Here is a 20,939-nt window from a genome sequence, read left to right as displayed (position 1 = left end):
TTTTCTTTGTTCTAGTAGGTTTTACTTTCCTCTTTCTTTGTAGAATAGGGATTTTAATTTCCTTGTTTTTAGCTATTTCCTTTTTAGAGTAGAATAGGGAGTTGTAGTCATCAAAGAAGAGACTCTAAGCCTATATAAAGTGTTCTTATTCTTTGTTAAACACTATTCACGTTTTTAGCATAAACCTAAATTTTGCAATAGAGTTATTCTCTCTATTTCTTATTCTTTATCCTTATTTTTGGTTCCAAGCAAGGTGGTGATAGTCTTTACCTTGTTTTGTTTTTCAGTTGCGTGTGGTATTTCTTTATCACGTTAATTGATTTCAAGTGGTGACTTAGGAACTTTATTTGTTCTTGATCATTCAAGAACGCGTTTCTTGATTAAAATTCGTTCTAGTTCATACCCAGAACCTTAATTTCCTTTCCATCATTTTGCCCTCAATACTTACTTGATTTAAACCATTCAATAGTTATTTTTATAGTTCAAATCATCATCTTTCACATAGCTTTTGAATCACTTTAATCCTACACCTACAACTTGAGATACATCCGTTTCTTAAATCTGTCCATCAAACCGCCTCAAGAACAGAAACTACATAAATTCTACCTCAATTTTTATAGTTCCCGTCAAATCTAACAAATAAGGTTAAGTAAAGATTCACGTAGACCAAAGTGTTAAAGTACATACTTAAGGGACTATTTTGAGCATATTCTCAAACACAAGGGACCATTTTTACTATTTTCTATCCTACAAAGAACATTCAACTTCAGCTTATCCATCACAAAGAAGAAAAAGAAAGAAAAACAAACCAAGAAAAAAAAAAAGAAGACAAACACCACCGATGGGTGCAACCACTGAGATCATCACCGGCGATACAGAATCCACGTCACTACTCCAAAACCCAAACCCTAAAAAAATCCCAAAAGACAATTTCCACGTGGCATACATAATCTACTTCACACTCGGTGTAGGTTATCTTCTCCCATGGAACGCATTCATCACAGCCGTTGATTACTTCACTTACCTTTACCCAAACGTAATGGTAGATCGCATATTCGCTATTGTTTACATGATCATAGGTTTAATTTGCTTGCTTTTCATTGTCGTTTTCGGTAATAAAACAAGTGCTTTCGTAAGGATTAATGTCGGAATGTTGTTGTTTGTTTTTGCGCTTGTTACTGTGCCGTTAATGGATGTGTGGTATGTTGATGGGAGAGTTGGTGTTTATGAAGGGTTTGGTGTTACGGTGTGTTTGGTTGGGATTTGTGCAATTGCTGATGGGTTAGTACAAGGTGGTGTTATTGGTGCTGCTGGTGAATTGCCTGAAAGGTATATGCAAGCTACTGTTGCTGGTACTGCTGCTTCTGGTAATGATGATATTTATTGACTGAAATTACTTTTTTGCCCTTTGACTTTCAGTATTTTGACCTAGATTGACTCTGTCTGTGGTTAATCTGAATCTGATGTTAATAGTTGCTCTTCTGTTGATATGAGAAAAGTTGCCGCTTATAGTATTTTTCGTGTAGTTTTCAAATAGATAAATTTTAATATTAAAATATGGAGTTAAACTAGTGTAATTTAGCTTCAAAGTTTAATGATTATTTTGTTGAGTGAAATTACTATTTTGCCCTTTTGACTTTCAGTATTTTGACTATTTCACCGATTTTATACAAAATTTATACAGTTATATAGAGATGAAATATCGGAAGCTGCTTCCGGTGTGATATTTATTTGCATTTTTGTTTGTTTAGGAAATTACTCTTTTGTCCTTTGACTTTCAGTATTTTGACCTAGATTGGCTATTTCTGTGGTTAATTTGAGTCTGATCTTTTGTTTGATGATTTATGTAAGAGGTGATGGTTAAAAGCACACCTGAACGATCGCCTTTTTGCGATTCACCCCTTTTCCTACCTGAACTATCATCATCTGTATATTGAAACGCACCTGAACTATCAGTTGTTCTCTTTTCCTATCTGAATTATGACCATAGTTCAGGTAGGAAAAGGGAACATCATATAGTAGGGATGTGAAACTCGCGACAATGTTACAGTTAAGGTGTGTTTTTGACCATTATCTATTTATTTAATTTTTCAATAAAGACTTTAGTATGTACGGGGATAATGTTGGTGTTTTTTTTTTTTTTTTCCCCATCTATGGATTTTTTCCCCTGATTCAAAGTTCTGATTGCACTGGTGCTTCCGGGAAGCTATTTCGACTGAAAATTCCTCGTTTTTGCTCGTTGACTTTTATTTTGACCTAGATTGGCTCTCTTGGTGGTTAATTTGAGTCTGAAGTTAATTAATGGTCACAGATTTTGGTGATAGCATATTTTGTTTTATGATTTATTTAATTTTGAGATAATGGTAGAAATATACACCTGAACTATTACTTTTCGCTAATTCCATACCCTAACTATCAACTGTTCCCTTTTCCTACCTGAACTAATCACCATCTATGTATTAAAACACTCCTAGTTGAATAGATGGTGATAGCTCAAGTAGCAAAAGGGAACAATTGATAGTTGACCTAGTCAGCTTCGAGGTGTGTTTTAATACATAGATGGTGATAGTTTCGGTAGGAAAAGGGAACGACTGATAGCTGAAACCTCCGAAAATGTGATAGTTCAAGTGTATTTTGACCACCCGCAAGTGTGGCTCAATTGGTTGAGCATGGGGCTTTCATAATGGAGGTCTTAAGTTCGAAACCCCCTGCCTATGACAGCAGGGGATTTGCCTTCTGGGTCGAGCTCGTCGCACGGGTCTTGCCTAGTGCGGGTTATCTCTCCTGTGTGGTTTGCGAGCTATTACACAGGGGCTGGTTTTACCCTGTGCGCACCCGAAGGGTAGCGTCTGCGGGTTCCCGTGTCATAAAAAAAAGTGTATTTTTGACCATTATCTCATTTTTCAATAAAAACTTTACTATGTACTGGGATAATGTTTGTTTGCTCTTTTTTTTTTCCCCCTCCTCATTGGCTTCTGTTTATGTGATTAAAGCTGGCTGGTTGCGATTGATTTAGATGTATTGGAATGAAATTAACCTGAATTGACAGGTGATTCATATAGGGATCTCAATTTATTTGGGGTTGAGGCTTAGTTTAGTAAAGCCACATTTGATGCATCTCAATGTTATCTACAACCTATGTCTTATTCTTACCAAGTGTTATTCATGTTAAAGCTACATTAGAGGTTCAAACAGTTGTTCAGGGGAAGTATCTGCCCCTGAGTCAATGTGATATCTTCACTAGTCTTGCAAATGAACTTTACCAAGTGTTATTCTGAATGTTGCTAAAACTTGTGTTTCTAATTGTCCAACCTGTTATCTTGTCTTGCAGATCTTCTCTAATTCTCTATTCATTCATTTGCTACTTGAATAGGATAATTCAATTGAACTAACATCTCGTAGTCCCACATTATCCTCACCCTTGATTTAGATTTAGTTAAAGCTGTAGCATGTGCTGTAGAGTAGCTAGTGAAATATAAGTCAGACCCAGTTAATATTTCAGACTCTTTAGCTGATGAATTGTTCTACTAGGCACTATATAATCTGTCACAGTGATCTGATATCATTTGCTTGTTAAGGTGGTAGATAGGATCAAAATCTTCTCACGACTTTGTAAAGGAAAAATTTGCTTTAACCATTAAGTTGTAGAATATATTTTATTGCTCTTCATGATGAAAGATGGCATGCGATGAACAAGAACATGATGCTAACTATCGTTCAGCAAGTACTATTTCTTGTTGGGTATCTCTGAGCTCCTTCTTGTAGCAATGTCATGCTGGAAGATATTGCATGCAATGTCTTGTTTTTAGCAAGAGATTCTGATACCATATGAAAAGAGATAAATAAGAGAAAACGTTCTATTGCGATTTGGAAACAATATACTGGAAGTTCCTTATATAGAAGTTTCAGACTATTAGAGAAAAAGGAAAGTGTAGACTAGATGAATTAACGAAAGTAATTATAGGAGGGATATCTAAATACTGAGATTCCTAATTATAACAGAATCATGAAGAGTATGGCATTGCATGTAGCCTAGTGTAGCTGGGCATTAGCCTTGCCGTTGACAATGTGCTGGGCATTAGCCTTGCCGTTGACAATGTGCTGGGCATTGGTCTTGCACACACCAAAAAACCTGTCGTTGTGACATATTGGCATTTTCTGTACTAGTAACCAAAACATAGAATGAGTATAGAACATAACATTCTAATTACAACTGCTCCATTCTCTTTTTTTTTTGTCTCAGCACATTAAGATCAGAAAGTTCTGATGTAACAATCTTAAGACTCTTCTTCTATGTTGCAGGTGTCCTTGTTTCGTTCCTGAGAATTCTAACCAAAGCTGTATATCCACAAGATGCTCATGGGCTGAGAAAGAGTGCAAACCTTTATTTCATTTTCAGCATTGCTGTGATGATTTTGTGCATAGTCTTTTACAATGTGGCACATAGGCTTCCAGTAATTAAATACTACAATGATCTTAAAACTCGGGCTGTGAATGAGGAGAAAGAGGATAAGGGCGACTTAACTCCGGAATTGTGGAGATCAACTCTCGACATTGTTGGGACAGTGAAATGGTATGGATTTGGAATCCTCAGCATTTATGTGGTCACCTTGTGTATATTTCCAGGATATGTCACAGAAGACGTGCATTCTCAACTTCTGAAGGATTGGTATCCGATCTTGTTGATTACTGGCTACAATGTGTTTGATATGGTTGGAAAGTGTCTGACTCCTCTATTATATCTTGAAAACGCCAAGGTTGCTATTGGTGCCTGCTTCGCGAGGCTGTTGTTTTTGCCTCTATTCTATGGTTGCTTACACGGGCCTAAATTCTTTAGGACGGAGCTTCCTGTCACGATACTAACTTGTCTACTGGGATTAACTAACGGCTACCTGACTAGTTTGTTACTGATGTTGGGTCCAAAAACTGTCCAACTGCAACATGCAGAGATAGCTGGGACCGTACTTGTTTTGTTCTTGGTGATAGGTCTGGCAATTGGTTCTGTTGTATCATGGTTCTGGATTATATAGTTTCTCAGCAGCTTGTAAGATATTGGTTCCGTCAACTAATTGTCACTGGAAAACTGTCGAACTTTTTTATTCATTCCATTTCAGATGTGTATCCTGACATCATGTAATTTATAAAGCGTTGAATCGCATTGTTAATGTATATTCATGTGAATTTTACAAATTTCTGATGATACTTCCTTCTCTACTTTATGATCACACAAATTCAGATTCATTTTCGGATAGGCAGACAGGTAAAGAGCAAGGGCGGAGCCAAGTGGTGGCTAGGGTGTTCACCCGAACCCCCTTCAGCGAAAACTTATCATGTATAAACAAGGTTAAAATTATTTTTTATGTATAAATAGTAGATGTTGAACTCTCTCGGCTTCTTCGTTTCTTACTCTTTTATATTCTTGAACCCTCTGGTGAAAAATCCTGATTCCGCCACTAGTAAGGAGGCAACATCTTAACTATGGTTTCTATTTTCGGAGAGAACAGTCAGAAACTTCTTAAAAGAGGTCTCGGTACAATGTTGCTCAAGCTGCCGGAGTCTGAGTTGGAGACTTGTTGCAGATACCCGAGCTTTCTAAACTTAACTTAGTTGCGTCAGTCAATAGAGATTTTTGAAACTTATCGTCTAAAATAAATTATAGACGGAAGATTCTTAGTATTATTTTTTCTTGCGGATAAACAAACTCTCTTCGTGCTGATTTCTCCAGTGTCTTCAAGGATCCTTTGCAACCATATTATCCGTGAAATTGCTTTAGTTGTTGCTCATACGTGAACACACAAACGTTGAACATGCTGAGTAAACAAAACCATGTGTATGATGGGGCCATAAGCGCTAAAGTTTGGTGATCTGTCATTACGACTTTTACCAAAATGTCTAACACGGTCACACACCACTAAAAATACCTTTACACTTTATAAATAACTTTTTTCTTTTCAGTTATCCATATATCCACTAGGACCCAGTTATCAAATTTTGACGATATATATAACTTAAACTTACAATGTAACCACTTCCAGAAAGAACCATACTTTTTTTCTTTACTATTGACTTCACTCTGTTAAAATTTATAAAAATAATCCTAAAAAGAGAAATTAAGAAAAAGGTAAAGATATAAAAACAATTCTTTTAAGTTGAGTGGTGTCCACCAAAGGATGTAGTGCAACAGATGTGATTGCTTTTTCTTTATTTCAGGTTCGAGCCCTTAGTATAGAAGAATTCTTAGTACAGAGTACTTTTCTGTGAATGACACCCTATTCGAAGCGAATATAGATATAGTCGACCCTATTCGAAGCGAATATAGATATAATCGAGCTCCGATACGGATATCGGGTGAGAAATAAAAAAGAGAGTTGAGTGGTGGCATACCTTCTATCCATTTTCAAACGCGTGGCTTACGTACTCCAATAACAGTAAACGTAAAATGAACTTCACAAAAACTCAAAACAAAACGTAACTCAAATTCATTTGACCCAACAAAAAAAAAAAAAAAAAAAGGAAAAAGAAAAAAAGAACAGAGCTTGAGCCAATTATCAACTTGATAAGCTTGAATTTGCAATAGGTGAGTTAATCTTTTCTTTATAGCCCTTTTGTTAGAGTTTTGAGTTAATTATTAACCATACTTAATTGTCCATTTTTTTTTTCTTGTAATTGATATTTCTAAATATTAGCTATCTAAATTCATAAGACAGTTGATTTCTTCTTTAAATTCAGCTCGAGCTATTTGTAATTATCTTTTTTCTTATTTTTTCATTCTTATTTGTTTAACAATGTTTCTCTGCTGTGGGTAGTGTGGATAAGGTTATTCACATAGGATCTGGGAAGCCAAAAAGTGCTTTTATTTTTATTTTTTTAAAATATAAAGATATGGTAATTTTAGAGAATTGAGATGCATGGCCAAAATTTTAGAAGAAAAAGATTTTTTTTTTACCACCAAAGTATGTGGTGGGTGGGTTGCTCCTTCCTTAACTAGAGGTCTCGGGTTCGAGCCGTGGGTATGGAGCGCTTCCTCTTGAATGGGGCCTACGCGGTGCGAATCCGGATATAATTGAGCTCCAATGCGGGTACAGGATACCGGGGTGGGAAACACCACTTTTTTTTAGAAAGTTGAGGTGTTTGGCCAAACTTTTAGTTGCTTGAGGATTATTTGAGAGAGACAATTTGGCTTTGTTTACTTTAGGAGCATGGTGATTCCGAAAACTTCAGTTTTTTCCAACTCCAAAATGGAAATAAGAAGTTTGTGAAAGAATGTATCTTGTGTCGATGTGGTAAGTAGGCGTTTGGACATGAGTTGAGTGATATCTGAAAAAAGTATTATTCCAAATTGAAAGTTAAAAAATGGCATTTGTGAGTTGAAGTTGTGTTTGGACATGCATTTCACTTGAAAAAGTTGAAATTTTGTGAGTGGCAAAAATCTTCACTTGAAAAAATGGTCAATCATCTTCAAACATTAAGCAAAAGATCATTCTAATGTATAACCAAACATAGTTTTGAAAATATTTTTTGAAAAAAAGATAAAAAATTCTTGTCCAAACGGGCCCTAAAATCTGTCGAGACTGAGTACAGTATTACCAGCTTTCTTCTTTTAGGAATTGTGTGGCTTGGTATTGGTTTCAGTATAGAATACAACTTTGATGAAGAAACATGGCTAGTGAAGGGTTCATATAGCTGACCCAACTTGTTTGGGATCGAGGGCAAAGTTGGTGTTGTTGTATGGAATACAATTTTGATCCGCTTTGTCTGTTTTTAGGAAGTGTGGATTCCACGAGTTTCAGTTTTTCCAACTCCAAAATGGAAACAAGAAGTTTGTGAAAGAATGTTTCTTGTGTCGATTGGTAAATATGTCGAGATCAAGTACAATATAAACCTGCTTTCTTTTTTTGGAAATTTTGTGGTTTGATATTTATGGAAAAAAGGGTCAGTGAGGAACCGAGGATTCATATAGCCGACCCTAATTTATTTGGGAGTTAGGGATAGTTGTATGCCAAATGGACTACAATTTTGATCAACTTCCTCTTTTTTAGAAAGTGTGATTCCAAGAGTTTTGGTTACACTTGCAATAACAATCTGTTTTTATAATTGAAGCAACTACGTATTTCACACAATTGGTCATCGCGCCTGGTTGAAAGCCAGTTGCGCGAAGCTACCGTGTGTTGGATTATGACTGAATGCCTCCAAGTCACCCAGGCTAGAAGCGATGCATGCGCCTGCCATCCGCTTGCCGACCCACAGTAGGAGCCTTTGACTCCCAAGGGCATGTGTCGTTGGCTAAGTCATCGCGGCGGAAGAGTCGTGGTGATCGCCTTGAAGTACCAAAAAAAAAAAAAAAAAGAAAGAAGAAGAAGCACTTACGTATTCCCCAATAATTGGAGAAGTTGCATTTCTTAGTTTATAAGCAGTGATACAAATTAAGGCACTTTCAACTCAATGTAGAAACGTTAGCATTTTGTTGTATATGATGATATAAAAATGTTGCAGAAATTAATGCTTGCAATTATGCAGGCTCCGATTAGCTCAATGAAGACAGAGGGTCAGGGCGTAGATATAATGGAGAATACGAGCAATGTACATAATAGATTGCCTCGTCCAATGATCCAGTCTATTTTCTCAGGATTCCAGGAAAAGGTCCAAGAATGTGTTAAGGTTTGTTCCTTCCTCTTCGATATGTTTTTTACCTGTTGACTTATATTTTATCAGTGTGCATTCACATATTTTCTTTGTTGCTGCAGTCAAATTTCAAAAGATTGAAAACCAATCATGATAAATCAATCTCATCAGTCATGAGAGGTAAGAAGAGAGGAGCATCTGCAATCATAGGTTTGGATAAAGAGAAGCAATTACAATCTTGGAAAGAGAATCCGAGTTGGGTTGATCCACCGCCAAATGTAAAGGTAAATACTCAGTGAAATTATTCTTAGGGTGTAAAATTCCGATTGAAAATTGACCTCCCGGTTTCTTGTGCTATATCTGGAAAGGATCATTTCAACATTTCAAATTTAAAATTTCGTCGAATAGAAATTTTCCTGATATCTTAACGTTACTATTTTAGGTCCATTAATGCATTTCTCCACCATTGATCTTCTTTCTATTAACTTGTTCAATCTTGTTTTATAATGAAAGACTAGGACCATTTCTTGATTTGTGCATGTTGCTTTTGAGCAGAGGCCATGTTAATCTTCTCTTGATAGTTCCAATTTTATCAGACTCCTGAGGGTACTTATTCAGTTTTACCAAGGGAGGAACAGAGGAAGTAACGGAGGATCATAACGGATTGATTTTTTCGTAGTTTGTATTTCACCTGAGAAGTCACAAATTCAGTCGGACCACCGTGTCTGTTGTACTTATAGAGCTTAATTGTGTTGGTTGAACCTCTTATGAGGCCTTATGATTTGTGAACTTAAATCCTTACAGGTAAGTGTACCCAAAGGTTCTCTCTGCAACCTGAATGTGAAAGTTAATATTGGATTGCCCCCAGATACTGTGTATGACATTGTAACCGACCCTGAAAATAAAAGAGTCTTCAAGAATATCAAGGTAAGATATCTCATTAATATGTTAGAAAACCTCGTCTCATCAGAATCTGAGGGCATCAAAGTTCCTTTCCTTTTATATCTCTTCTGTTATTCTCTTCTTCCCTTAAGCTTTATTATATCATATGCCTTTTCACTTTGAAATCTGATAAAAAAAATAGCAGAAACTACAAAAAAAAATTGATTTATTTTTGGAGTGTGCTGCATCTTTTTGAGGTCTAATTTCTGATGTTTTCCAATTAAAATTCTTTTTAGTGTGTACTGCAGTTTTCTGTATTGTATATTTTAGGTTTTGATGGAACTTTCTTGGCGTTTATGGTTAAATTATTTTTTTCTGCTATTTCCGTCAAATCTAAGCGAACATAAATTGTTAAATATCTGATAGAGACTAAAAATGTTAACTTTTGGCAAACTTAAGGGACCAAAATTGTTAAGTGCATGTCATTTTCTCGCTCTGAGGGCATCAAAGTTTCTTTCCTTTTATATCGCTTCTGTTTCTCTCTTTTTATCATAAGCTTTATTATCATATGACTTTTCAATTCTAATTCTGATCTAAAGTTTCTACATATATCAGGAAGTATTATCAAGGAAGGTGTTGGTTGATGAAGGTTCAAGGCAAGTGGTGGAATTAGAGCAAGCCGCAATATGGAGATTTCTTTGGTGGTCAGGAACAATATCTGTTCATGTATTAGTGGACCAAAACAGAGAAGACTACACGGTAATTACTAACCTGATCACTGATTATTTGCTACGTATTTGTTAGACCGCACTGCCTGTTTTTTTTAATATTGGGTCATGAATTAAAGGAAAAGGTGAGAAGTCAAAGAGCACATTTAGTGAAACACAATCGATGATGCAAGATTAAGTTTGGCGAGTAGTAGTTGAACTTTCAGCAATCCATTAAATACTTTCTTTAAGTTTTGATGCTTAAAAAACTATCAGGTTGCTGATCTTGATATACCAATCTGTTGGACCAAGTGGCAGCTTACATAAGTGACTACACAAGTTGGAATCATTTGTCTCACCTTGATATATAGCGAACCAATATCTGATTGACAATTAATAAGATAATACCAACACTTGTATGCATCATCGTCGTACTTTTCAACTTTATCTTGAAGAGAAATAAGCTCATCATCATTCATGGAGGAGTTGTCTACTTTGTTTGGATTCTTCTCAGTTAAGATGTAAGAAACACTGAGAAGTGAGAAGATTTAAGTGTAAAATTATTTTACCTTCATCTCTTGAAATGAGTACAGTTGAACTGAAATGGCTTGTTAAGATCTCCCAAATTGCAAACTCTTGTTTTTTCACTCTTGAGTAATTTGAAAGTAGATTTGAGCCTTTGACTGTAAATGCAATCATAGTTACAGACTGAAAGAAGTACTCGGGAGCAGTGCTTTTAAACAATAGAACTTCTAAAAGTCTCTGGAAATTACTGCAGGTGCTTCAGTTGCAGTTATACTGGTCACCAGAATATTATTCCTATAAATTGGTGCTTATCTATGTATTAAAACTAGTTTAACTTTATACATTGTTTGGTTACAAAAATGGAGAAAAATAATCTCCAATCTAGCATAAGTTGTACGTGTTTGGATGGTTTTTTATCTTTTCCACATAAAACATAACATTGCTAATATGATCTTTGGTTCATGTTTCTCGTTTCTGCATAACTAATACATGTACAAGATATGAGGGAATCTATGTCGTATTTTATTTAAGGTAGAAGATGGAATAACTAATACATGAATAAGTAAACTCTGCATTTCTAATTCCTGCAGTACTAATATCTGCATAACTAAACCTTGCAAGTGCTTCTTTCAAAGCAACATTCGTATCTAACTGTGACTGGGCATCGTGGTTCACCATACTTCAAACAATGGAGAAAAATAATCTCCAATCTAGCATAAGTTGTACAATGTTTGGATGGTTTTTTCTCTTTTCCACACAAAACATGACTTTGCTAATATGATGTTTGGTTCATGTTTCTCTTTTCTGCATAACTAATACATGTACAAGTTACGAGGGAATCTATGTTATTTTATGTAAGGTAGAAGATGGAATAACTAAACTCTGCATTTCTAATTGCTGCAGTACTAATATCTGCATAACTAAAACCTTGCAAGTGCTTCTTTCAAAGCAACATTCGTCTCTTACTGTGACAGGGCATCGTGGTTCACCATACTTCTGTGTGATGCCAGTTTTTAATTATCCTAAACTGCCATTATATCGCGTATAATCTACTGTACTATCAAATGTAGATTTTTGTATTTCTCTACTTGCCCTTTGATTTTTTTATGTCTGTTTAGATGAATTTCAAGCAAGTGAAAACTGGATTCATGGAAAGATTTGAAGGTCACTGGAAAGTGGAACCCCTGCTTGTTGATCAACATCTTTGCCATCCCTTCAGACCTAAGACGTTAGCGGATTACATATCATACACTAAAGGAAAAGGCAGGATTGGATCAACGGTTAGCTTGGACCAACTCATTCAACCAGCTATCGTACCTCCTCCGCCCATTTCTTGGTATCTTAGAGGAATAACTAGCAAGACGACCGAGATGATTATAACAGATTTGGTTGCTGAAGCAGCTAGAATACGAGGATCTTCTGGCACTGATGGTCACCAAGGTTTGCAGGTAAATGAGGAATCTCCTGCTGAACCCCAAGTAGGCGATATTCGTGATATAAAAGAAAGGTGGGCGTTGAGAAGGAGAACTGCAAGGCATCATCGAAGATTGTCTTCGATTGTCAAGTCATCATAATCTCTATTTTGGCAGTTTAATTGTGTAAAGCACATTCTTTGTTGTAGTATAGCTGACAGAATCTACTCAAATAAAGTGTGATTGAACACATTCTTTATTCTGAGTTCAATGAATGATACTATGCAATGAGAAACCAAATATGACCTACAAGTGGTAATTACTCCTCCATTTTTAGGGAGCAGATTATCGGATTTTTCGACGCGAATTCAAATTTAATTAAGCCCCATGCAGATACCGAAAATCGAATTAAAAGGAAAAAAAAAAAAAAAAAACGAAGTATGAATTTAACATTTTGGATTGTGCGGGTATCAATTCACTTCGTCGATTTCTATTTTAAGCGTTGTCATAAGGGCCCATTAAATCCTTTGTATCTTGTGGAAAAAAATAATCTTTAATCATAACTTAGTACAACCTATAGCTAGAAAAATCGAAAATAATCTAATGGAGTAAAATCAAGCAAGATAATTCAATGTAAAATAAGGAACGAGAGGGTTTCCGAAACTATTTTTAAGGCTAGCTTCTATTATGCGGCGCAAATGGTTAAAAGGAAAAATTTATCACCTTGATATAATGTCTGTTATACCCCATTTTAACCAGGTTGAAGCGGAGTACAACATATTGGAGATTCCTAAATTGCTTTATTTTAAGGAGTCGCCACCTAATTGACTTTAAGGTGAATTAGGGCACCTAATTATTAACTAAGGTAAAGCTAACTAAACCTTCGTTAATAGTCTGCTTAATCAGTGTGATTCTAGGTAAGGGTTCTACATTATCCTAAAGGGAAGGGGTTAGGCATCCTTTAGAATCCGTTAACTACGGTTATCCGGCCGAACTTAGGTTAATTAATTAATGCTAAATAAGGTGCTTTGAATTTTAAGAAAAAGGGCTAAGAAAGGTTGTTAAGGTTTTTAAGGAAAATATAAGAATGTTGCTTAAAATAAGATTTAGAGAAAATATAATAATTTGCATAAAAGAAGACTTTAAATAATTTTAACATAAGAACTGAAACTTAGGGAATTAACTATTGGTTTCTCCTTTAAATTTAACTACCCGTTACTACTAACATTATCCCTACTAATCCGCTGGGATTCATCTAATGTTAAGAAAAAGGAACAAGGCAAAGCGTTAGTCATTCAATGCCAAAGCAAAAATGCATAACGGAGCATAAAATAGAGGAGGAAAGGAATTAAATGGATCGGCCCATTTCAGGCCAATTGTTGTGCACTGTTGCTGCTGTTATGGGCCTCGGCCTAGAATCGTTTTACACAGCTGATGGGGCTGACTCGATAGAATGTTTCGTTGGGCTTTGGCCCAACATCGAATGCAGAAGAAGACGAGTTCCTCGGACTCGCACGCGGTGGTCATGCATAAAAAAAAACAAAAGGAAAAAGATTAGTATGTAATCGATAAATATGGCTAAACACGTAAGATACAGACTCAAAACAGATTGGTAAATTAAATATATATACTGTGTATATTTAAGTATATATACACAATTCGGCCAACACAAACATTTGAAATACGTGACAGAGTCAACATAAGACAATATCAAATCAACATATATCTCGATCCATGAAGCAGGGACTAATAAGAGAAATTTTCTGGTCAAATTGGGTTCAATGCCTATGTATCAAGGCTGTCAGGTGCTCAAGTATGTTTCAAAAGACATCTTTAGATTGTTTAAATCTAAAACAACATCTAATCTCCTTAAGATGATATAAACCACCCCAAGAACTGAAATTGATGTATGTTAATAGCTCCAAACAACACATCCATTTTATCTTATGCTAATTTTAAACCAGATTTATTTATCTTATCCACAAGCCATCATTCTTATCATAGTACAAACTGGATACGTTTTCTCTATGTTACAATTCCAGCCCTCCATATTACTATGTCATTACTAAATTGCATTAAACAATCTTGTGTTATAATCAGGAGCAAACAGAAGTCAATCACAGACTTAACTACTAGTCATGCCTGACCTAACAACAAACACTTAAACAAGCTCAAACATCCTACTAACTAATTGTCCAGATTTATACGACGATGTGCAACTTAAACCAACTAGCATGATTAACTCATACATCTGAATCGACTGAAGCCAATCTATCACACATAATATATGTAATTACGTAAGCAGAGCCCAACTCGATACTTAAATCATCACACAAGACTGATTAGGTCCGAATTAATATCAACACACAAACAGGCTTACCAAGCTAATCTTAACTAATTAGCATATTTTAAAACCTAACGACGATTAAGAAAGCATAGATTAAGCAGAAAGTAAAAGGGAAAGGGGAAATTACCTTCTTCGGGTGCAGCGAAATAGGTGCGGGGGCCTTCGATTCACGTTCGAACACTATCAAATTTGAGCTTGCGATGCTCGGATTCGAACCAATACCCAAGGACGAAAGAGGGACAAAATATGATCTGGTATTTAAAGCACAACCGATGCAAATGAAAACAAAAATGACTGGATTTTGACTCGATATTCAGAAATAAAGTTGATGCACTAATATTGCTTAGGGGATTTTGGCCGCTGAAAAACCTAGTTCTTGGGGAATTTTCTCAATCAAAAGAAATCTCCAGGTTCTTGGGGGGGGTTTCCACTAATAAAAAATCCTCCCTTAGACGAACACAGCCACGATTATTTATAGCATTCCTTTGGGTTTGAGATAGGGTTTTCGTTTTTTGAAGAAGAGAGAGGAGCGGGAAGAGGAAAGGGAGCGGGGGGACAGAGGGAAGTGGGGGTGGCAGAGGCGTGGGGAACAGGGGCAGAATGAACGTGGGAGAGAGGAAGGGCGTGGAAGAGAAGGAGAGAAGAGAGAAGAAGAGGGGCGGGAGCGGCGGTGATGATTGAAGAGTAGAAGCCCTACTCTTCATTTGTTTTGAATGAGAATTGGGTTGGGTCGGGTCGGTGCAAATTAAGCGGGTATGGGCTGCTGATTGTTCAGATAATGAGCTGGGTTGAATATTAAAATATGGGCTAGGGTGAATAATGGGCTAATGGATTAAAACAGGGACTGGGCATTGAATAAAATGTGAGCTGGTTTCACGAATTTAGCCTTAGCCCAAATAGTTTTAGGATTTAATTATGGACTGAACTAATAGAGACTAAAATATTACTTAATGTAAAATATGCAATTATTAGTGCTCAGATAAAATTTTTATATGACGTCGTAATAGCCGTGCGATAATATTTTGAAAATCAACAGTAAATAAATGCTATTATTTAATTATACGAAAATAAATGCGATGCGTGTGCATAAGCTGGTAAGAATGCTGAAATGATAAAAATGTGAGTTATAATAATACTGATAACCATAATAACAAATAATAATAATAATAATAATAATAATAATAATAATAATAATAATAATAATAATAATAATAGTAACGGTAATAAAAATAGAAGATAATAACAGTAGTGACTTCAACAGGATAATAAAATGCCAGTAAAAAGTTAATAATTATTGTAAAATATGAATAATTATTTTTTAAGTTGCCAAAAAAAATATTAATAAGGTAAATAGATATTTCGGAGGAAAGGTGAGACAAAATTGGGTGTCAACAATGTCTACTTCAAAAATCAAAATTATACTTTTTGATTTCTTCTACCACAAAAATCAATCCAATATGAAAGATAGAATTCCGGACACGAAGGATTTTTTACAATCCACTTGATACACATTATCTTGTTACATAGCTAAGTACGATATATTAAGAACAGAGCTAAGAAGCTTAGCTAAGAAAACAGGAAATAATTATCAGATTATGTAATATCATATGATGTTCAATTATGTTGCTCAGACTTTTCAAAAAATGTTATTGTCCCCATGTCAAGTCGATCCTCAAAACATATACTTCTAAAAGTTTGACACCTGTATATCGTTGTTTTTAAAGAATTCGAGCAATGTTAAAATGCTTTTCCAATCAAGCAGCAGAAGAAGCAGTAATAAAAGGTGTCAGTCTTTTAGGAACTCTACTATCTTGTTCATCATCATGAGGGCAAATGTAATCAAGGGAAGCATCATTGTAAATGTCCCACCATTTCTTGACTAACATCTTTACGTCTTCCCTGTCCATGTTTTCTTCTTTTCCAGTATATCTCCACGGCTTTGATCCCTGTGTACGTATTATATACCAAAGAATATGTTCCAATTATGTGAATTTATTTGACCGGCGCGAAATTTAAGAAAGAAGTAGATTTGAAACTTGTGTCATTAAATACGCCCTCCCTCCTATCCATTTTTACTTGTTCATGTTTGACTTGGCACACTCCTTAAAGAGCAATAAATAAAATGACAATTTTATTATATCACCCCTAATTATGACATATCATCTAAATAATTGAAATCAATCAAACATATTTTAAAAGTTGGGCAACCACTAACAATTTCTTGAAGTTTCCAACCCAATAATTAATAATAAGGTAAAATATGTATGAAAAGGTAAACTATCTCTTGATTAACCAGCTAAGTAAAAAATGAACATTTGTTTTTAATATACTGGACACGTAAAAATGGACGGAGGGAGTATAATATTTGTATCTATAAAAGCTACTCATTAAGGATAAAAAAGTACCGCAGAAAAAGAAAAAATAATGAAGGACAGTAAAAATATGTCGCTAATCCTATTAAACGATTGATTAGTCATGAATTATTAAAAATTCGTGTTAGCTATAGACGATTTAATGACAGATTCATTAACCAAATTTGGTAGTTAATTTCTATTTTTTTTTTTTGTAGTGAATTGAAAAGTTTAAAGATAATTTTTTCAAATAAAAAAATATTATTTTAAACAGACTTAAAAAAAAATAGAATTACATAAAATAAAAAGAAGGGAGTAAAACTTACGGCTGCACAGTAGTGAACCACTTTAACTTTGTCGAGGTCAACGTTTTCAGGGTGGTGCCACAGCATTGCTAGTACCAAGTTGTATACCAGAGGAATTGGTTTGTATACTTCTTGGAAATACATGTTCAAGAAATCCTGTCATATTTTGCACATGGAGGGAAAATCCTGAGTAATGATACCCTCTTATTTTAGTTAACTTAGATAGTGTAAAAATTATTATACATATACTTTAATTCTCATTTGATATCTGTTCCCAGAATCCAAGACCCTAGTTAAGGATGGAAGAATATCTATAGCACAACACTTGGTGATTATGTTGTAAATTTAATATGTAGCAGTAGGGGGTGACAAAATTAACCAATGAAAATATGACCTGACATCCGATCCAAGTTTAGGTTGGTCAAAGCCCATCTTGACCCGCCCAAATTAAACTCATCTAAAACCTGTCCTAATTTGGACAATTTGCTAAAATTTTCAGTTTGATCAAAGTTAATTTTTTTTTTTGCGCGGATTATCCTTCATTTGGGGTGGTCTTTAAGTTTTTCCCTTCGCCTAATACCCCGAATGTGAATTTAAGATTCTAGTAGTACTAGCTTTATATTACCTGCTCTGCAAATGGAGTAGGTGGAGTAATTTGGACAGCTTGAAGAAGGTTATCATAAGTAACACGGCTAGGCTCAAACACGAGCATGCCAGCATTGAAGTACAAGGCAGGAGCTGATGAACCGGCAGGCCAAGTGATCGCTTTCTTTTTATCAGGACAATGTTGTTGGCAATACCCAACGGAATATTGAATCGAATGGTTCCATTCCTTCTCGCAGAAACAGTCCATCACAGCGTACAAGTATCCATTTGGTGTGTCGTCTAAGAGATGATCGATGTTTTCGTATACTTGAATGTCTGCGTCTAAGTATACCATCTTCTCGTATTCCACAAGCTGCGATATACCATTAAGATTATTTGTAAATTCACATTGAAAAGGTTGGACATGTGTAAAAATTGGCCTCAAAGTTAAGGAGTAAACTATATAGTATTCTGCTTTTTTGTTTTTTGATTTATTTTGATACTTTAACGCTCTTCTTTTGAGCGAGGGTCTATCGGAAATAAGCTTTCTATCTCACTAAGATAGGGATAAGATTTGCGCAGATCTTACCCTCCCCATATCCCACTTGTAGGATTACACTGGATATGTTATTGTTTTTGTTTGATACTTTGGAGTAACTATATTTTAAAGGTCATGTTCGTTGGCTACGGCTGACTTCCTTATTTAATCTTTAAAGAAGACTCTTGGAGTCATTTCTTTAGAAGACGTTTGACTTTTGTCTTCATGTATCGAAGATTAACAAATGGAAGATTGCATTTAGAAATTTGATTTGTTTTAAAATGTAAGAGTTAATTAACTCCCGCCCCCTTCCCCACGAGAACATTACTAATTAAACAATAATACTTCCTTTTACTCAATTTATGTAATCTGGGCATAGACCATGGAGTTTAAGAATTAAAAAAAAAAAAGGATTTTTGATACCTTGTGGTGTAAACTATATCATAGATTTTTATGTGCTTATAGTTCATTTCATTAAGGGTAAATTAAAATTTTTAAATAAAATTATTTGTAAATATATAGTCTTATTCTTTTTTAAGACAGACTAAGAAGGAAAAAATATAATATAAAATGAAACAAATAGAGTATCGGAAAATGAAAAGGCAAGACTAATACTGATTAAATGTATTTGCATATATAAACTTACATTCCATAAACGGAGCTTGGAGTAGTTGATGACATAATAGGCCGCAACAAATTGAATTTGGTGCTTAGGAGGATAAATTGGCTCAATTTCACGAACAATGCAACCTTGTTTGCGTATGATTTTCCGGTGCTCCTCCGGCACGTCGGGCAAGACGGCCACCACAAGAGGGTACACACTCTTCGCCTTTCGCAAACCCTTTGCCAATCCAACTACTCCTTTCATGTAATCGCCATTTCCAGCCAAAAACGTCACGTACGCCTTCTTAGCGCGACTCGTGTTAAGAGTTGAGACGTTTTTAGAGTCGGAAAAGATATCTACAGATAATGCTTCAGCCATTTATAAGAATTATGGAAGTGTAAAGCTTATAGCAATGTTAAGGACCGGTTGATGGCTTTAAATAGGATCGGAAGAATGGCACATGCATGTCAAATGAACACCAAATGAAATGGAAATGCAACTTCCCTTTCATTTCATTTTTCTAAATAAGTTGGTTTGTTATTCCATCTATTTCAATTTATATGATATGGTGAATTATTAAAAAATCTAAGGAAAAAATGAATATCTTTTTAAGTTGCGGTTTTAACTGTGTCAATATTTGTGTGTTTATAAGACTTTTGAAACTTGTAATTTTAAACATGTCATATTATTTATGTAACTATTAAAACTTCGTCTCGTTAGAAATAATACAAAAAATTAAATTAAATTAAATTATTCACAAATATATAAATGTATCATTCTTTTTTTGAAACGAACGAAGGAATAAATAATGTCATAAAATTGAACAGATAGGGGAGAAAAGCATGAGAAAGTGGGGAATAAGGACATCACGATAAACCGTCATGTGTTGAGAAAATACTCAAAATACCCCCCAACGTTTGACCAAAATCCCAACTACACATCTAACCTTTGCATTGATCCTATTACCCCCTGGACAAATTTTTTTCAGTATCAAAATGCCCCTTTTTTGCTGATGTGGACAAGAGCGTGAATGCACCGCTCAATGGCGCGTTATAGCCTTTAAAAAAAGCATCTGACGTGTTTTAAAATGCCAACTGGACTGCCACATAGATGCCACATAGATAAATTTAAATTCCCTCCATTTTTAGGCTACTTCATCTTCTTCTTCACCCTATTTAATACCATCTCCATTTTTTTTTTGTCAAAATAATACCCATTATAAATTCATAAATTAAACTCCGTTGCTACTTGTTGCTTGGTTGGAGATTCTTTGAGTTGATTTGGAGAGAAAATTAAACTCCATTGCTAGGAATTTGGAGAAAGCCATGAAGAACACCAAGTGGGTTTCTTTAAATTCTTGATTGTTTGATCAAATTAATGGATGAACTTTGTTCTACTTGGTGTTAGGAAGCTTCCTTTCACATTTGGGTTTGTTTGGATCATATTTGAGAAAGTTGGTGTGATTTTTTTTTTTTCAACTCCTAATGAAGATGATGATGATGTTGATGAAGATGAAGGAGAATTGGGTATGGGTTTTCGGATCCTCATATTGAAAATGGAGTATGGAAAATTGAGAGATTTTTTTTTTTTTTTTTGAAGAGTAGATGGATGGAGGAAGGGGGGAAATTAATAAAAAATGGGAGGAAATTAAAGATGTGGCACGTGGGTCAGGCGCGTGTGGACAAGCGCCTGTTAATAATTGGGAGTTGTTATATTGGACTGTCACATCAGCAAAAAAAGAGCATTTTGATACTGAAAAAATTTGTCCGGGGGGTAATAGGACCAATGCAAAGGTTAGGTGTGTAGTTGGGATTTTGATCAAATGCTGAGGGGTATTTTGAGTATTTTCTCTCATGTGTTCGTCGTCACCTTAAATTATTTTAGGTTTATCACTTGAACCAACGACTAATAGGAGATTGGTAAAGGTTATAGTCATTTTAAAATATAATGGTCGTCACCTTAAATTATTTTAGGTTTATCACTTGAACCAACGACTAATAGGAGATTGGTAAAGGTTTTAGTCATTTTAAAATATAATGGTCACGATGTTGATTGTTTTTT

At 35.1% G+C, this 20,939-nt stretch overlaps 3 protein-coding genes and 1 non-coding gene across 6 annotated transcripts; 2 read left to right on the top strand and 2 right to left on the bottom strand.

Annotated features, from left to right (window-relative positions):
• Positions 1 to 763: 763 nt before the first annotated feature.
• Positions 764 to 5,169, top strand: LOC132625718 (equilibrative nucleotide transporter 1). The gene is made up of 2 exons (XM_060340310.1): positions 764 to 1,367; positions 4,303 to 5,169. Exons 1-2 carry the CDS (start codon positions 842 to 844, stop codon positions 5,028 to 5,030), a joined length of 1,254 nt encoding a protein of 417 aa, XP_060196293.1. The 5' UTR covers positions 764 to 841; the 3' UTR covers positions 5,031 to 5,169.
• A 1,237-nt stretch (positions 5,170 to 6,406) lies between these two features.
• Positions 6,407 to 12,419, top strand: LOC132625729 (uncharacterized). 3 transcript variants are annotated; one of them, XM_060340319.1, is made up of 6 exons: positions 6,410 to 6,577; positions 8,518 to 8,658; positions 8,745 to 8,906; positions 9,427 to 9,549; positions 10,120 to 10,263; positions 11,855 to 12,419. In XM_060340319.1, exons 2-6 carry the CDS (start codon positions 8,533 to 8,535, stop codon positions 12,308 to 12,310), a joined length of 1,011 nt encoding a protein of 336 aa, XP_060196302.1. In that variant the 5' UTR covers positions 6,410 to 6,577; positions 8,518 to 8,532; the 3' UTR covers positions 12,311 to 12,419. The 3 variants fall into 3 exon arrangements, with proteins under 3 accessions (XP_060196317.1, XP_060196302.1, XP_060196310.1); XM_060340327.1 differs by lacking the exon at positions 6,410 to 6,577 and adding an exon at positions 6,668 to 7,283; XM_060340334.1 differs by lacking the exon at positions 9,427 to 9,549 and having other exon boundaries at positions 6,407 to 6,577.
• On the bottom strand, positions 9,132 to 9,229 carry LOC132629506 (U6 spliceosomal RNA). The gene has a single exon (XR_009578279.1). It is a non-coding gene; the product is annotated as a U6 spliceosomal RNA (small nuclear RNA).
• Positions 12,420 to 15,912: 3,493 nt separating the features above from the next.
• Positions 15,913 to 19,257, bottom strand: LOC132625699 (galactinol synthase 1-like). The gene is made up of 4 exons (XM_060340293.1): positions 18,921 to 19,257; positions 17,777 to 18,109; positions 17,173 to 17,307; positions 15,913 to 16,441 (listed from the first exon to the last, which is right to left on the bottom strand). The coding sequence occupies exons 1-4, from the start codon at positions 19,254 to 19,256 to the stop codon at positions 16,250 to 16,252; spliced, it is 996 nt and encodes a 331-aa protein (XP_060196276.1). The 5' UTR covers position 19,257; the 3' UTR covers positions 15,913 to 16,249.
• Positions 19,258 to 20,939: the final 1,682 nt, after the last annotated feature.

The sequence above is a fragment of the Lycium barbarum genome, chromosome 2 (genome assembly GCF_019175385.1).
Source record: "Lycium barbarum isolate Lr01 chromosome 2, ASM1917538v2, whole genome shotgun sequence".
Classification (NCBI taxonomy): Eukaryota; Viridiplantae; Streptophyta; class Magnoliopsida; order Solanales; family Solanaceae; genus Lycium; species Lycium barbarum.
This window is presented reverse-complemented; position numbering and strand designations above follow the sequence as displayed.

Coding starts and splice junctions, on each gene's coding strand:
- LOC132625729 (XM_060340319.1), top strand. CDS start 8,533: ATGAAGACAGAGGGTCAGGGCGTAGATATAATGGAGAATACGAGCAAT. Junction 8,907..9,426: donor ATCCACCGCCAAATGTAAAG/GTAAATACTCAG, acceptor AAATCCTTACAG/GTAAGTGTACCCAAAGGTTC. Junction 9,550..10,119: donor GAGTCTTCAAGAATATCAAG/GTAAGATATCTC, acceptor TACATATATCAG/GAAGTATTATCAAGGAAGGT.
- LOC132625699 (XM_060340293.1), bottom strand. CDS start 19,256: ATGGCTGAAGCATTATCTGTAGATATCTTTTCCGACTCTAAAAACGTC. Junction 18,110..18,920: donor CCAAGCTCCGTTTATGGAAT/GTAAGTTTATAT, acceptor GGTATATCGCAG/CTTGTGGAATACGAGAAGAT. Junction 17,308..17,776: donor CTACTCCATTTGCAGAGCAG/GTAATATAAAGC, acceptor AAAATATGACAG/GATTTCTTGAACATGTATTT.
- LOC132625718 (XM_060340310.1), top strand. CDS start 842: ATGGGTGCAACCACTGAGATCATCACCGGCGATACAGAATCCACGTCA. Junction 1,368..4,302: donor TGCTGGTACTGCTGCTTCTG/GTAATGATGATA, acceptor TCTATGTTGCAG/GTGTCCTTGTTTCGTTCCTG.